We start from the raw sequence: 18,457 nt of genomic DNA, 5'->3' as shown, positions 1-18,457 counted from the left end.
TTGTGGTAAAATTAGCGAGAATTTAGTTTTAACCAAAAACCGCCTAAATTTACCACTGACAACCCATGCTTTGCAAAATTTAGAGGGGGCGCACGCCCGCCTCGCCCCGCCTGAATCCGCCCAGTGGTTGTTTCTTAATCAAAATTAAACGTTTAAGCTGATAGTTCACATAAACAAATGAGGATGTGATTGAACTTTATCTGAGCGTTCGTAACAAAAAAATGACATAGACTTGTAGTTATACAAGTCTCGGAAAGCAGAACAAAGCCAAAACCGAATCAAATCAAATAAACGCCATTATAAAAAAACAAAAGCTGACACAAAACTCCAGCAACGTATGGAAAAATATAAGAAGAATACAGATCATAAAAAGTCAGGTTAAATCCATTCAATGTTAAAAAAAATGATTTTTTTTTGGCGGGAAACAATCCATAATTTACAGCATGCCTTTTAATTCCAATCCTAGCGGTTGGTAATTTGATCACTTCATTCATTGATCGAACTGAGGAAGCACATGTAATCTGTATCGGTAACAATGGAAAAATACGTGAAAGAAAAAGAGGTAAATTATTCCTATAATATTTTAAGCTTTTTATCGTTATATTGTTACGATAAGACTATGTTAATTAAATTAAATTTAAGTAATTTTTATGACAAAAAGTTAAAAGAAGTAGAAATTTAGGGCCCATCGTTGACAGACGCCAACACTGTACTAAGTTTATGACTGTAATGGTTGTTACAAGTGTATATTGATACAGCATTGTCGAATATACAGTGAAAACATTGTCAGCGAAAAAGAGAAAAGTGGAAAAAAGGGGGGATTTTTAGGGTCCAAGGACATCTACCAGGAATACCATACATGTATAATGAAAAGGAAACAAAGACTATTGTCAAAACGATACATTTTTTTATAGTCTTTGGTCGATTCACTGGTTGTTCTAGTGATTTCCATTTTTTCTCTTTACAATCAATCATACTTGAATCTTACTAATGGAGTGAAAGGAAAAGGCCTGTTCCCTTGATCCATATTATACATTTTTTTGTACATTGTACATGTACATGTAGTTCCAACTATGGAGAAACAATATAACATGAATGGATATGGTGAATACGTTTTTATGTCGAAGAGGCAACACCCCCCCCCCCATAATATGGTGTTAGTCATTGCTTAAATCTGCGAGCACCATGAGCTTTACTATACATGTACCCTCTGTGTTAGACTCGTACAATAATAAAGGACAAAGCAAAGAGGGAAGGGGGTTGACCTGGATGAAATTTTTTGCTTTGCAAGTGCAATATTTTTATTTACATTTTAGCAGCAAGCAATATCAATATTTCTATTTGAAAATTTGTCTTGTTAATTAATGGGGGAGTTTTTTTTTTTATAATAAATGAATATCTTGAACAATTTTTCTCCAAATTTCCAACCCCATTGACAATTTTGAGAGCGAAGGGAAAGGGGATGAATTTATTTTTACAGAAACGTAATCTCAACCTACATGTATGTATATTATTTTGTGTGTTTTGATTGAAGGAAATGAGGAATTTTCTCCGTAACGACAGTCATTTTTTGTTACTTCCGGGGCATGATTTTTTTTCCGTAGTATATTGGGGCACCTTAAGGGAAATTTAGAAAGTACACGTAATAACGGTAGAGCTTACACCCCTTTGTGGCGCTCACTATAAAATGTCAACTGCATGTATATTGTATGTCTACAAAATTGGGAAATTGAAAGCAACAAGTCATACACGTGTATGGCTACAAACAATTAGATTTGGTGTGTTTTTTGACTGCAGTGACATATAGCGCCTAAATCTCATTAGTTCAGCTGAATTGATGCCTTGCTCTAATAATAGGGAGTAAAATACTTTTTTTTTAAAATTTTTTAGAAGAATATCAGGTATCTCATGCCATACCAACAAAAAACATTGCTATGAGGCCATCCCTACCCTACAAATGTACTTAGGTAGTTTTGCTAGAATTAAAAAATCACTAGGGAGGCCATCTTCCCCATTATGCCAGTTGTCAGAGCACTTCATTTCAGAATTTCTGGATCTGCCACTGATACATGTATCAGCTAGACAAGACTTAGTGACTTACCCAATGGCTCCTTTCTTTACCAATTAAGTTCTAAAGTTCTTGCAATGGCCTGATTGACTGGCTTTGAAAATTCAGTGTATTTGCCAATTTATTGATATGGAATGTCTTTTTCCAAAGTGACAAGCAGCCTCTGAACCTTCCCCTTTCACCCCAGACTTGACCCTCAATGTTCAGCACTGCTAACCTTTCTGGAAAACCTAAAGTGAATTTTACCCTTTGTTCTTAGGAACTTTGTGCTGTGTTTTTTCTATTTGAACTTCTAGTTCTTGTGTGTTGCAAGTGCAAGGTACATGTACATGTAGTTTTGAAAATGGCCAACAATATCCCTGTAAATGCTTAAATACACATTATAGCATGACCATGTACATAATTAAAGTTCACATACATTTGTAAACAATGTTAATTTTTATACCCCTCACAAAGTAGTTGTGGAGAATATGTTTTTGAACTGTCCATCAGTCTATGATGAGTTTTCTGATTTTTTTGTCTAAATGCTTGTCTATATTAAACTGATTTTTGGTATGTGAGTTAACCATGATGAGTTACAGATCAAGTTAACTTTTTACTATGCTTTGCCAATTTTTACTGAATTTGTGGGCCTTGGACTAATATAGCAGTTTTATGGACTTTTTTTCTAAATGCTTGCAGATATTGAGCTGAGTTTTGGAATGTGAGTCTACCATGATGAGTTTTTGATCAACTTTAAGTTTCGTTCCGCTCCTTTGATTTTTAAACCAAATTACTGGTCTTGGACTTAACAAATTTTACAAAAATAAAAGTTTACCAGACTGTTGTACTATATGCTTGCAGATATTAAGCTGATTTTTGGTATGTGGTCTGCCATGTTGAAATACAGATCAAGTTTATGTTTTGTTCTGCTATGCTGATATTTACCCAAGTTAGGGCCTTGGACCAGCAAATTTTACAAAATTACTGTTTCCAAGTTTTTTTTTCTAGATGCTTGCAGATTTTGAGCTGATTTTTGGTATATGATTCTGCTATGACGAGGTACAGATCAAGCTCTGCTGTTTTTTACTGTAAAATTTTACAAAATTAAGTTTTCTGATTTTTGTTCTAAACACTTTCAGATATTGTGGTAATATTTGTTCTAAACACTTTCAGATATTGTGTTGATTTTTGGTATGTGAGTGTACAATGTACATTTATATCATGATGAATTACAGATCAAGGTTATGTTTGGTTGAGATTTTCTATGAATTAAGGCCCTTTGAGCTTTCTTTCTTGTCAAATACTTTTTATTTTAGAGTTCAATATGTAAATGCATGGGATACATGAGCGCATTCGCTAAGATTATTTAATTTTCGTGTACATGTATATATATCTACATGTATAAAATATGTTCTATATGTCATGTTATCATTACCAACCACTTTGTAATTTACAGAAAGCACTGGAATCCAGTGATGCAAGTCCCATCAATAGTGAATCTAGTCTTGAAAGTGGAGATGAAAATGCAGAGAGAGGAAATTGGATAGGTCGACTGGACTTCCTACTGTCCTGTATTGGTTATGCTGTTGGACTAGGCAACATCTGGCGCTTCCCTTATCTTTGTTATAAAAGTGGTGGAGGTATGGAATGAATGTTTAATTTAATATTACATTTACTTATACCAGGATGGATCCAAGATTTCAGCTTAGGAGTTGTAAACAGAAATAAAGGCCATGGCAAAAACATATTTGCGGTAGATTTCATATAAAAAGGAAAATTTAATGCAAGCAATTATTGGTTCCAGATTTTAAGGTGGGGGCTTCCAGATTATTGTGTTCTATATGATTAATAGATTAATGCAAGAAAATGTAAAATAATATTCTTATCTAATGGAGAATTGTGAACCCAAACCTGGCATATTGTTCTTTTTCAGTGCCAGATTTTTTTTTCTTTCCCAGTCCTCCATCTCCTACCCAAAAATATAGTTTTATGTGTTTTAGGCTTAAAAAAATACCTGTGTTTAGACTTACCCTTCCTTTCCTATTTTTTTGCCATTTTCTGACCAGCTCTATTGAAGTAGGGATGTGTCTCCAACACAAACCAGTTGAAAACTTGAAAAAAAATCAAGCCAGTTTGCCGACCCACCAATCCAAGTTTTTTTTTTAGAGAACACGTTTTTTTTTCTTGGCCTTAACCTTTTTAAACAGTAAATTGTTATGTCCTAGTTATTGTATTGGTGTTTAAAATATTTGAAGGTTGATCATAAAATGTATACAGTACTCTCAACCTTCACCTTTAAATGACAACACAACTGTATAGCATACAGACTTTGTATTGAATAATTTTGTTCAAATAAATGAATGTTATGTGAACAATTTAATCAGCTGTCTTTCCTTCAAAGGTAGACCCCGCACCATAAACACACACATACAAATGTATACAAAGATTGATCATATTATTTTTATACAACTGCTGATAGAACTTTGGGGTTGCAGGCCATATGGCCTAACCGTATATACTTGCGTGTAAGTTGATCTGCATACAAGTCAGAATCCCCTTCGTAGCCCAAAAATTCTGGAATCTAGCCTTGATCTGCATATAAGTTTGACTGAACTCGGACTGAATTTTTACAGGTACAGCAATCGGTGAAATTGTAAGGAAGGGCACAATTTTTTATGGAAAATATGAAGAATGATCTTGTGTTTGTTGTCGTTTTTGTTTTTTGATGCAGTATTTTTTACATCCGGGGTGTATGTTGTTGTATCTGATCAACATAAACATGTGTATGATTTTTTTTTAAATCAAATTGCTCTGTACATATTTGAAATGATTTAGATAATAAATATAACAAGCCATTTGAGTCGTCATCATCAATGTTTACTGGTGACCCAAGCAAGCATGACTGCTATTTTACGATAATTTGTTTATACAACTAATGACCAGAATACAATAAGTAAAAAAGTAAGAACTGGGAAGAACAATTTTTGTAATGGAAACTTGGAAACCTATTGAGATCAAAAGATTTTGATAAATTAATTACCCATTAAGGTGATCAAAGGATTGATTGCTCATTAATGTCATAACACCTTTTTACCTGGTAATCATCTTAAATTGTTTTCTTTTCAATCAAGTCAATCAAGACAGTTTTCTTTGACACCATACCTATTATCGTTATATTGTTATGAAATTACCAATAATGATAACGTCTTCTTAATAATTTTTTCTTAGCATTGCAAATATTACTTGTAAACTATGGTACATCGCTTAGTCAAGTTTCATGCCATCGTTTTGGTATTCGGATATATTCAACTACCATGTGACATGCAAGTAAAAATAACAAACACGAGAAACTATATAGGAAGTACAAATTTTAGTACAGATAGTGTAGTTGTAAGGCATAATAAAAATAAAACTGCAAGTATTCATTTATTTCATCACTTTATAAGAATACACAACAATATCAAATATAACATATAGATCGACTTCTACAATACACAAATACGGCACCGATCTGACTGGTGTCATTCGTGTCAATACCTTGATTCTCCCACTTGCTCCGACTATGATTTTTAACCCACGACCAAGACCTTGCTTATAAGTCAGAACCCCTCTTAACAACTCAAAATTTACTCCCAAAAATCCAACTTATACATGAATATATTCAGTAACTGATTGGGAATAGGGGACAAGGGAAAAAATAATGCAGGTGATGAAAAGTGTTTGTGGAATCTCATTTACATATTAGTTTATGATGTGGTCCAAAGGAATCATAATTAAACTGTTAGAATTTAACAAAAATTGAGATTCTTGGGGTTCTTATTCGAGCAAGTCTAATTTACTCTATTAATCAAAATCATATTATATTTTACAGGTGCTTTTCTGATACCTTATGTGCTGTTTTTGGTGCTATGTGGATTGCCATTGTTTTTCATGGAGGTCAGTTATGGCCAATTTGCAAGTCTTAGTCCCATCACAGTATGGAGGATGTCACCTCTGTTTAAAGGTATATTTACTGTTGTTTAAGCTTGGTATGGCACTGTCGTCATCCGGGACACTTTGATAATTTGAGTTTTAGTTGGTTAATCTTTACAAAATTTTATAATGACATGTAGGTTCCAAACCACGAAGGGAGGTTGGTACTGATTTTAGGGGTTATGGCCCCAACCATTTTAGAACTGAGGGACCAAAAACGGGCTTAGAACAAGCATTTTATAGAATTTAACTATATAACTTTAGTGAAAGCAGAGGAAAGTTTATGATATTGTTCCAAAATATTCTTACCACAATGGTCAGAATTAGATTGATTTATTATGGGCTTTAAAGGGGCACCGAAATGTGCATTTTCCTGATGTCTAGACAATAACTTGACTTTTAGTGAATGAATTTCTTTGAAATTGTATTACAATGTGCAATATCACAAAAGGAAGACTAGGATTGATTTTATGGGTTATGACTTGTATCTTGTATGAATTAGGGCCAAAAGGGGCCTGAAACAAACATTTTCCTTATATCTGTTTAATAACTTAAGTAAATAGTGAATGAATATCATATGAATTTTATTAAAAGGTGCCATACAATAAAAGGAAGACTGGGATTGAATTTTTGGTTTGTGACTTGAGCCAAGTAAGAATAAGGGGTTCTAAAGAGGTTAGAAACAAGTATTTTTTACTAATTTTGGGATGAGAACTTGAGTGAAAGAGAATAGTTTGCTTCAAGGCCAAATATTAAAATATGTTTGTTTGCTGTTCCCCTACCCAATAGTTTGAGGCTTGGGTCAGTAGGTAGGGAAAAAATGTTATTTTATTGAAATTTTTGGAGAGGAAGAAATGCAGAATTAAATGTATAAGGGATTTGACATATGCGAGGTAGTAAGCTAGTCTCCGTATCTTTGATGACTTGTTATTTTATTATCCTTATTTCTTTGTTGTTTATGAAGTTATACAAAAAAGTGTGTATCAGTTACTGTATCTTGGTGTATATTATGTACACATTTTTACATAGAAATTATTTCCAGAACATGGGGATGCATATTATATATCAATACATAAGAATTAGCCACAAAATTAAAGTTAAAGACTTTGGTGCATGAAAAGACATTGTGTAATGTAAACAAACAAACCGGAAGTGAAATGTTACTGAAAGAAATTTTATCTAATCATCAAATACATCTTTAAGCATTAATTTTTTAGTGATATTTTCTTCAAATCATGTTCAAATGACTTAATTACATGTTTCAAACAAAAGTTGTACAATATTTCCTTCTTATAAAACATGGTTAGAAATTAATATGAAACAACTAAAAACCAAAAAGTAACTAATTCCTTTTATTGTCAAACCCTCCTTATCAAATGCTTTTACAGCTGAAAATGATTATTGTGATACTTATTTTGATTGTTTCTTACAATTTTCTTTCTTAAAAGTATGTTTTTAAGTGAAAAATTGTGAACTTTGAGTTACAACCAAAACCAGAAACGTCTCATTTTTCCAACTTTCAGTTTTGTTTTATAAGCCATTTCATACAACCTGTGTCAATTTTATCATGCTTCAAAATTAAAATTATCAAAGTTTATGTAGCTACTGATGTTTACATGATGTTTAAGTCTGCATAGAAGTTTCTTTCCTTCACATTTTCATAGGAAATATCGCATCAAGGTAAATAAATTGACTGATCAAGTGCAAAATATCAATTTTTTGTCTTACAAAATTTTACTGCAACCTACATTTGTACATGTAAGTCTAAAAAACTTTTTTTTCACATGTTTAGACCTTCAAAATTGCACTGTGCACTATACACACCAAAATACGGTATATCATTGATATGCTAATTTGTTATGGTAATGTTCCTGAATCATAATACATCTTTCTCAATCTTTTATCAATATTTGATATATGGACACGAGAATTTGAAATAGATATCAAATGATCTAATAGAATGGAACAAACTGTTAATTTGATATCCAACAAAACCGACAATGTCAGACCAGTAACATTTACTAGTGAATGTTGACAGTGTTACTGCTCGACCTATCATAACATCATTAGCACTAGGTTTAGGTCTTTAGTTATTGTTTGTGTTACTGTTGAGTGTTTGCCGGGGCACCTAGAGTGCCATGAAAAAAAATATCTGATATTTGGCAATAAAATAATTTTGGTTGGGCCCTTCAAATTGGGTTTGTCAGTGAACAGCGAATAAACATAACTTTAATTTAACTTTTTTGGATGTGACATAACCTGCTGGAGATGTGCATACTGTCATGGTTGTATGTTTGGACAAAAATTGTAGAAATGTCAACTGTTTGACTTCAGCATTTTTTTCAGCAAAACTTGGGTCTCAAAATGTTGTCCACAACTCCTCCTCAATGACTTGCAGGATTGTACATAAATCTGTGCTATCCTCTTTTGGTCTATCTACCAAGGACGATGATTGTGATTTACTGTCTATTTACTGGATTCCTAAACTCCACAAGAATTCATACAAACAATGTTACATAGCTTGATCTGCAAAATGTACCACCAAACCTCTTTCAAAACTTTTAACTTCTATACTCACAGCTGTCAAAGAGGGTCTGCAATCCTACCACAACACTTGTTACTCCCGTAGTGGTATTAATTCAATGTGGATCCAGAAAAATTCCAAAGATTTTTTGGAGTCAATCAATTCAAGACTATTATCAGAATGTAATAGCATTAATACCTATGATTTTTTAACACTGTATACTTCTATTCCCCATACTCAATTAAAAGCCCGACTTAAAAACATTATACATCGTTGTTTTTTCCGAAAAGGATGGTACACCTAGATACAAATAATAGTTCTTGGTAGAGATTCCTCATACAGTGTAAGAAGTATTTCCAAATCATCTTCCAAATATACAGAAGAAGATGTTTACAAAATTCTGGAATTTTTAATCGACAGCATATTTGTCCAGTGTGGTGGATGCGTTTTTCAACAAACGATTAGCATTCCAATGGGCACAAATTGTGCTCCTCTACTTGCTGACCTTTTCCTTCACTCTTGTGAGGCTGACTTTATAGTGATCTGTTCCGAAAGAAAGAAAGAATATTGTTTAGCAAGATCCTTTAATCTCAGTTTCTGCTATATAGATGACGTTTTATCTTTAAACAATCGTAATTTTGGAGATTTGATACATCGCATCTACCCCAAAGAACTTGAGATAAAGGATACTACAGACACTGTGAAGTCAGCCTCATATCTTGACCTACACTTAGAAATCAACGGTAAAAGAAAACTATTGACCAAACTTTACAACAAACATGATGACTTTTCATTCAGAATTGTCAACTTTCCTTTCATCTGTGGCAACATCCCTTCAGCACCTGCGTATGGAGTGTTCATATCACAACTCATATGTTATGCCAGAGCTTGCCAAAATTATGCAGGCTTTTTGTATCAGGCTAGAATTCTAACAAATAGGCTTCTTGAACAGGGTTATGTTGCGACAAGGTTGAAGTCGTCATCATGAACTCGAGGATTGTTACGGTGTGTCCATCTGCGCTGTGAAAAGTGATTTGTTCATCATATCATACTTTTCATTCCTCTTTCGACTACCCAGGACTTGACTTTTTATGAGCAACTCGGCGAGTGTTTCTAGAAAAGCAGAGGACACTTACCCTATTGGTGCACCTGGTCCATGCTCCCAGTTTTTAATGGAGTCCGAGTTGCTCATTTGCTTTTGTTACTTTGTATGTATGATTTTAGTTACTTTATGTTCTTTGTTGTGTATGTCTGTTTTCAGTATCTGGTCTTTGTCCTGGGATTACATTCTTTTGATTACCACTATAACCTTGGTTCCCTTGATTACTCTTTGATTACCACTATAACCTTGGTTCCCTTGATTACTCTTTGATTACCACTATAACCTTGGTTCCCTTGATTACTCTTCCATGAAACTCAATGGACTGTTAGATTACCATATGGAAATGTGCATATTGTCAGGAGTTACAGTGAAAGAACTTTTATTCGTGGATACTAGTATTCATGGATTAGGGAAGAAACTCAAGTTCATGGATTCTTGAATTTGTTGTTTTGAGGTTTTCAGAATACACATCAATGGAAATCTGTTTTTTGTTGAGAACCTAATTTAGTTTTTTTTGGCCCATCCACGAAAACCATGAAAATTGGTACCCCACGAACATGAATACTTTCACAGTAGTCATACACATGCATTCTGTTATTGTGTTCTCAACAGAGAATAGTGTGTCAAAAGTGCTTAGTCTATCCACCTTTAAATTGTGTCCAATATGAAACATATGTCCACATTGGTCCCCAGATGAACAGGGTTCAAGAGGCAATTAGTCATGTCAGTTGCGATGTCTAGTTATGTCTGGTGAAACTAAAAGTCAGGCCAAGCCAGGCTAGGCTGGTGTAGACAAGCCATGTTTTAGAGTATGCTGTAAAGTTGTATAAAATCGAAGTAATTTAGTCATATATAGTCAATTAAGCTGATCAGGGCATCCCCTCTTGACATTATGGTGAAGATACATGGAAGAATAGATAAGCACATCAAGTGTCTATGATTTATTGTATACATAATTACTGGATATTAGTATTGTGTCCAAACAAATCAATGACTATTTCTGCTTAACTTGTTATGTTTGTTATTTTATGTTGATGTTCATTATCATTTGATACATATTTACCATTTGTATGATCATATTTTGATTGAATGAATGAATTTCTCTCAAAGAAAATCAATAAACTATCAAAGTTCAAGTTTCCCAAAGTTCTTCTATAAACAATACATGTACATTGTACATGTACATGAAGAAATTTACTTAACATGAATGTACATGTATAAATGTACTTGTATGCAATTTTATTTTCCATAAGTAACTTTTTGTGAAAGGGTAACATTTTGACTTCAAAATTCATATGCATTACATAGAGTACTAAGGAAGATATACAAGATGTACCACATGTAATTCATTTGCATGTATTATCATGGCAGTACCTAGTACAGAGACCTACATTGTTTAAATACATGCATTACATAAATGAGTCCTAGCATCACATGATTGATGTGTTTAAACAAGAAAAATGTCCTTGAACTGTCTGAAGGAAGACATCAGTGTTGTTTTTGTATGAAACTAAGGCCATGGCAAGATACAATGTAATTTGTGGTATACAACTGCATTATACATATGTTGACATGGTTATAAATATACATTCATAGGTTAAACTCTATATGTTTCAATCTTGTCAAAGGAAACATGGCCATTTATTTTATTTGTGTGTGTTCTTGAAAAACACAATGGTTATTTGTAGTCTTGTCTTAATTGCAATGTATATCTTCTTCATTCATTTAGAACACAACTTATAGCATGCAATGTCCAAGATAAACCTAGAATTTGGGAACTATTGTTAACTTATGGGCAAGATTTTTGTGACAAGTCATTTTTTGTTCAGTGGTAAAGAGCTGTTAAAGCCTTTATGTAATTGTACTCCCAATGCTTTGGAATGTCGATGGAGATTAAATACATGGATCCTATATAAATAAATTCCTGCAGTTATCATAAACAGTTGTACATGTATGTTGCACAATTTATTCATTTTTATATGCACCGACCACAAAAAATTTGCATCTAAATAATGGTAACATGCTGTCATTGCCGACATTTTCATGTCTGCACAACAACTTGAGTATAAGTGTATGGATCGTTTTAAAAGGTGCCATCGTTTTAAAAGGTGCCATAACACAAAAGGAAGGCTTGGATTGATTGGGTGTTGCGAGTTTGACCCATTTAGAAATTAGGGTCCAAAAAAGTGGCCAAAAACACAAGAATTTCCTGATGTCCCGACATTGCCAGGACAATAAGTGAATAGATTTCTTAAATATTGTACCGCAATGTCCCATGTCATCAAGAGAATGCAGGGATTAATTTGAGGGCTTTTGACTTAATTTTTTAAGGAATGAGGAGCAAAAAAAGGGGCTAGAAACCAGTATTTTCATGATGCCAGGACAACAAGTCAATTCAAGTGAATTGATCTCTATGAAATTTTACTGCAAGGTGCCATACTACAGAAGCATCACTGAGATTGATTTTTTGGGTTGTGACTAGAAGTGATAAGGAATGAGTCGAAAAAAGGGAGCCAGAAACAAGCATTTTCCTTATGTACAATTAATAACGAGTAAAATTAGTAGATGGATCTTTAACACAAGGTGCCGTACTCCCCAGAGGAAGGCTGGGATTGAATTTTTAGGTATTGCGTATTGAGGAATAAGGGGTGAAAAGGGACCACTTAGATTCTGGTTAAAATTCTTTTACAGTGTCAAATGTTTAATTGCAAATAAAGCTTGAATGGTGTGTCCATACTTATCCCAACTGTTAAGGGTTCAGACTATCAAGCTGTTCCCTACAAAACATTTTATTTAAATGTTTAATTCCATCTTTTCTAGTATGCCCTAAAGTAACAGACCAGGCCAAATATTTACCTAACTGATGGTCTACCACAGTAAATCCTTTGATTTGAGTAAACAAACAATTTACAAAGCCTAAGATTAACTCTGTAATCATTTTAGATTTCCTGCTTCTTGGTATCTCTATTTGTAGCTTTCACATGGGTGTCCTAAGGCCAGACAAATAGTAATGTGTGATGATAATCCTGTTATAAAGTTTCACCCATTCAGTGTACCATAACATGAATGTAATTACTATGAAGTATACAATGTACATGTATAGCTCAATATGATCATTTACAAAACCTTTTCTAGTTTGTGAAAATAAGTCCTGTATTAATTTTATTGTTAATTTTACATGTATGTTTTACAAATCATGTACTAAACATTCATGTAAACCCCACATAAAATAAAATCTTTATTTTTCATATATTCTACCCCCACAAAATTTCCCTTCTACCCTTTGCTTGGCCTTTAAGGCCTAAAAAAGTATTGTTTCCTACTACTAGGTAGAAAAAATAGGGTAGATACACATGTAGGTAGGGAAATTATTATTTTTTTTGCCTTATTATATTAAGGCCACCCTGACCTGAAATCCAGGATCCACCCCCAGTACAAGTACATATTGTACTTACTTTACATTGTAAATCATTTCAAACTATAGTGATGCAAATTTTAGATCATGTGTTCAGTACATGTATAGATGAATCTCTATAAGTTATAATTAGAACAAACTATGATTCATGGAAAGATACTGAGAAAAATCAATATTCAAAGGTGATGGAAAGGGCAGTCTAAATGTCAGCCAGTTGTAGTGAAGAATTTAATCTGCAGAAAATTTCTTATATTTCCTGTCTGTAGGACAAACACTAAAAAGTTGAATAATAATGTATGAACATAGTAGTACATGTGTTTGCATACTTTGTTTCCACATTGTAAAGTGATCTACAATTGTGTGGTTTATGAAGAATTATAGCTTTCCACATTTAGAAATTAATTACCATAAATAACCTTAAAAATTAATTACCTTAAATGACCTTAATATTTATCAAGAAGCAACAATGTTAAATTATCATGTCTAAATTGCAAATAGTTCTATGTTTTCAAGATCTTTTCTAAGAAAGTGATCCATACATACAAGTAATGACCACAGTTGTTCATGGGTGTTCAAGTGAATCATTACAGTATTTAACAGAAAGCCACTTTTAAAAGGACATGATCTATCTGTCTTTCTTTTTCTTACAATTGTTGGCAAATTATTTTTATTTTGTACTAAATGCTCAGTTCGACTATAAATTATTCTTGTATGTCGTACAAAGGTCATTAATTTACTTAAAAGATGGTTTTAATCTGTATTTTGTTAATTTATATGTAAAGGTTTGTCCTAATTTTGTTACAAATTCATCTTGAATCAGGATTGAACAATAACTCTCAGGCCCAGATCCAAGGAAAGGCCTGCTGCCCCTGAATTTCGGAAAATATTTAAAGTTTAGCATGGAATCTTTATTTTTCACAAAATCTACACCAAAATATTGTCTTCCCCTACTTTGCTCGGCTTTGAATTCAATTAAATGCCCCAACACTCAATTCTTAGATCTTCCCCTGAATCTAGCCCACTAGGCTAAGTTCATTAATATTAGGGCGGTTGATAGACAGCTTCATTTGTTGTATCATTAAGAGGTAGTAATATCAAGATTCTAAAGACTTGGATAGTTTTTGTAGTGCAAGTCTAGTAAGAACTGTACGTTTTGTATGATATATTAAAGACTGGTATAGTAACTATGATAAGGTAGTGTCTCTGTGAATTTGATGGTTTTTTTTCAGGTGTTGGTTATGGTATGGTTATTATATCTGGCATTGTCTGTGTATACTACAACATCATCATAACCTGGACTCTCTACTTCCTGTACATGTCTTTCCGTGCAATCTTGCCATGGAGCAGCTGTGACAATTCATGGAACACAGATAATTGTTACTTGCACACTGACAATGAAACAATGTCCAACTCTTCATCAGGATCATTCATCTGGAACATGTCATTGCCAAGGAACCTGACCAGCAATCTCAATACATCACTGGATCTAAACCAAACTATAGTTAATTCAACTGACAAATCAAAAACACCCAGTGAAGAATTCTGGCAGTGAGTATCTTCATCTGACAAATGTTTGACTTCAGGCTAAGGGAAATAACTCTAGAATTTAAAATGAAACTGATGACAAAGATTTATCACTGTTCGGAGTATAAGACTGAAATTACTGGGTATTGAACTTTAAAGGAGATAAATTACATTTTTCCATGTAAAGCATTTTTTCAGTTGACATCTTGTGTCTTATGCAGGACTTTGCCAAACCTCAGTGTGATGGAGGGACATAGTAATGGTCTGCATCATTTCATGGAACCATCTGTTCATCTTTTAATCACAGTTACTTTGTGTTTAAGATTTTTATGAAATTTTATGTTGTGGTTGTAACACCATCAACATTTGCTTATCTCACACCATTGATTGATTAACACATTTTATCATAGTTTTGGGAGTTAATGATTTCACTAGCGGCATGAAACATATGTATTAATCTTCCCTTGTTTTATTTAAATATTATGGTTAGCCACAGACTTTTTTATTAGTGAGGTCAAGGGGGCCTGTAAAGTTTTTGAAAAAAAAAACTTACCAAATATTTTTCACTTTTCATAAAAAAAATGATGCAATTGCATGATAAAAAAATTCCTATCCAACATCAAATCCCAGCCCATACCACCCCACCCCCCACCCCCTTTTGGATAAAAATGGTCAGTACCTTACAAGTACATATATATGTTATATAATCATTTTTTCTTCTAGAAACCATGTGTTAGAGATTACAGATGGAATAGATAATTTTGGTGGAATCCGTTGGGAACTGTTTATATGTTTGGTTGTAGCCTGGGTCTTAGTGTTCCTGTGTCTGTGTAAAGGTGTCAAGTCATCTGGCAGGGTAAGTTGTTACCTGGATATTGGTGTTCCTGTGTCTGTATAAAGGTGTCGAGCCATCTAGCAGGGTAAGTTGTAGCCTCTGTGCTGGTGTTCCTGTCTCGTGTAAAGGTGTCAAATTATCTGGCAGGGTAAGTTGAAGCCTGGGTCTTGGTGTTCCTGTGTCTGTGTAAATGTGTTAAGTAATCTGACAGGGTACGTTGTAGCCTGGGTGCTGGTTGTCAAGTGTCTATGTAAAGGTGTCAAGTAGTCTGATTGGGTAAGTTGTAACATGGGTGCTAGTGGTCATGTGTCTGTGTGAGGGTGTTATCTAGCAGGGTAAATTGTAGCCTGGGTCTTGGTGTTCTGGTGTCTATGTAAAGATGTTAAGTCATCTGACAGGGTAAGTTGTAGCCTGGGTCTTAGTGGTCATATGTCTGTGTAAAGGTTCTAGTTATCTGGTAGGATAGGGCTAACCGCTTAAATGTACTTAAATCCTTGTATTATGTCTTGGCCAAATACTGTCAGTTACTTACATTACTATCTGTGTATATGGAAATTGTACCACTGAAAAGTAATTCTGTTCAGAAGTATTTTCAGATGATACGATTTTCATTCACCTGGGTAATAATCACAATGGCTGTCATGAAATTTGATGATTTTCATGCTTAAAATGCTTTTTTAACCAGGTTGAGGATAGTACCAATGGATGGTACCAACCTCAGATTTAGTGGCTTTTATAAGTTTTATTCTGTTTTTATACGCCTGCCTAGATAGACGGGGCGTATTATGGTATACCGTTGTCCGTCCGTCGTGCTGTCGATCCGTCCACACGTTGCGCGATAACTCAAGTTCGCTTTGACGCATTCAAATGAAATTTTAGCACAATAATAATATTCACGGAAGAATGCTCCCTTTCGATTTTGAAGAATTATTTATTTGTTGTTCCAGAGTTACGGAACTTTATTCACTTAAAAATCAATATTGTTGTCAAATCTGATGTAATTACCACGACATAAGATTGCTGCTTACTTACAGTTTTGAAAAGCTGTATTATATTGGGACCAACAAACGACTTCAATTCTACAATAGATTTGATTTTTGTGAATACTGACAATTATCAGAGTGGTACCCTAGAAACTTATTATTCTGACCACAAGGCAATATGGACTTCCTTACAGTAGAAATAGAAGGAATTGTACTATTAACTAGCATGCACTGCATTATACATTAAGGAACAGAACTATATGAATTTCAGACTTCAAATCTTGTTTTTGACAGCTGTAGTTTTATTCTAATGTATGTTGTTTACATTTTTGTTGTTAATGTTATATAGAAGTTATAAAACATGTGTCCCTCAGTTTGACTTGTGGTTGTGTGTTATATACATATAAAGATGCATTTAGCAATATTTCAGTGTTTAATACAATGTATTATTAAAACTATGAATGCAAACATTTCATTAAGGAATGTCCTAGATATTGACTTTAACAGAACCTTAAGTAGTTACACATGCACATGCATACACCAATGTGTTGATACACTTGACATTAACTTCCTCATGTTATCTTGTATCTTAAGTCATTAAAAAGCAGTTTCACGGTTTGTTCATTCATTGCTGAGTTACGACCCTTGGACTTTGAAAATTAATGCAAAAATGCTCAGCTCATTAACGAGTTATTCATGGTCTGAGAAAATTAGAAAAATCTGTATATAAATCATTAGGTATGATCTTCATTTAAAACTTGATTAAACTAGGGATATTGTATCTTGTCATTTCCCTCGATGTAAAATAAAACTGACTGCTGTGTGTCTCAAGGTATAATTTATGTATTGCTGATCATATGTTGATACTTAATTTAAGGTATTGTACATGTACATATATGCAGTGTATAATACACGTTACTTCAAGGTAAAGTTGTAGTAAAAACAATTGTTGTGTAATGCATTTAACAAGAAGCTGTTTTAGAAGAAAAAGTCTGCTAAATTTAACTAAAGACCCTGCCTGAAAGAACAATCAATTTCAAAGGTATAGTGTTTTCCTTGCATGGTCATCTGGTCCAATTGTTACTTTCTTTATGGATACATGACTGAGAGTGTTGCATCTGTCTGGATCTGTAGTTGATATTCTGATCTCAGTCAGTCAGTCAGCTCACCAATCTCTATAATAGATGTTTCAGTAGGAATGTTGTTCTGGTCAATTCATTGGCTAAATCAGCAAGGATGCCTAATACTTTTTTCTCTTACTCCATGGTTTTACAGTCACATCTGTCCTTCAAGGTTCTATGGTAGTTGGCTATTATTACATTCCTACAGAAGTTTTCAGTCAGTATATAAATTATTTAACACATATACAGACAGAAAACTTCTGTAAAAACGTGAACTATTTCATGGCTGTTTCAGTTTTACGTTCTTGGTTTAGCAGTTGAAAATCTGAAAGTGATACAAGTTAAAATGTTCATGTATGTGCATATGTTATCCCACTAAAAAAAGTGTTAGAATTGTTAAAAAGATATTTAATGTGTGATTTGAATTCATTCATTAATACATTTTATGCAAATTAAATTTTATGTTTTAGAACATACATTGAATTAAAGCTGTAAAATATACAGTGCAAATACACATAGCTGCATATTATGTTGTGACGCATATCATATAGACACAAAAAAGCAATATATAAAATTTCAAGTCTAAAATCAATTTATTGTAACATTACTAACAAGATCTTTGAATATTCAGTTGCATAGAACTGAATGTCAATACATGTTATTTTCTATTCCAACCTATGCATTAACAATTTTTTTTTTTAAATTAGAAGTTAAGAAGTTAAATTACCTGAAGAGTATAGGTGATTAAGTGAGTCCTATTTTGGCACAGGTCCACAACTTACTGCCACTGCCATACAATTAATACTAATGAATAAAACTCCTTCCTCCCTCAATTTATCATACATTTCAAGGAAGTTTATGGAGAAGTTAAGTACTTTTTTCCCTACAATTTCCAAGTTACAAGCAAAGTGGTAGCTTCCTGCATCTAGTA

General features: G+C 33.4%; 1 protein-coding gene across 1 annotated transcript in view; it reads left to right on the top strand.

The window, feature by feature from the left end:
- Positions 1-446: 446 nt before the first annotated feature.
- LOC148604380 (sodium- and chloride-dependent glycine transporter 1-like) overlaps positions 447-18,457 on the top strand; it is a 46,539-nt gene continuing 28,528 nt past the window's right edge. Inside the window, exons 1-5 of the mRNA XM_088551079.1 lie at positions 447-562; positions 3,507-3,690; positions 5,922-6,053; positions 14,293-14,611; positions 15,311-15,443. Of these exons, the coding sequence (XP_088407205.1) occupies positions 536-562; positions 3,507-3,690; positions 5,922-6,053; positions 14,293-14,611; positions 15,311-15,443 (795 nt within the window). The 5' untranslated portion in view covers positions 447-535. The remainder of the gene's footprint in view (positions 563-3,506; positions 3,691-5,921; positions 6,054-14,292; positions 14,612-15,310; positions 15,444-18,457) is intronic.

The sequence above is a fragment of the Perna viridis genome, chromosome 10 (assembly GCF_037379345.1).
Source record: "Perna viridis isolate PV_CMFRI_1.1 ecotype Kerala chromosome 10, ASM3737934v1, whole genome shotgun sequence".
Lineage (NCBI taxonomy): Eukaryota > Metazoa > Mollusca > Bivalvia > Mytilida > Mytilidae > Perna > Perna viridis.
The sequence above is the reverse complement of the archived record's forward strand: the minus strand, read 5'-3'. Positions and strand labels throughout refer to the sequence as shown.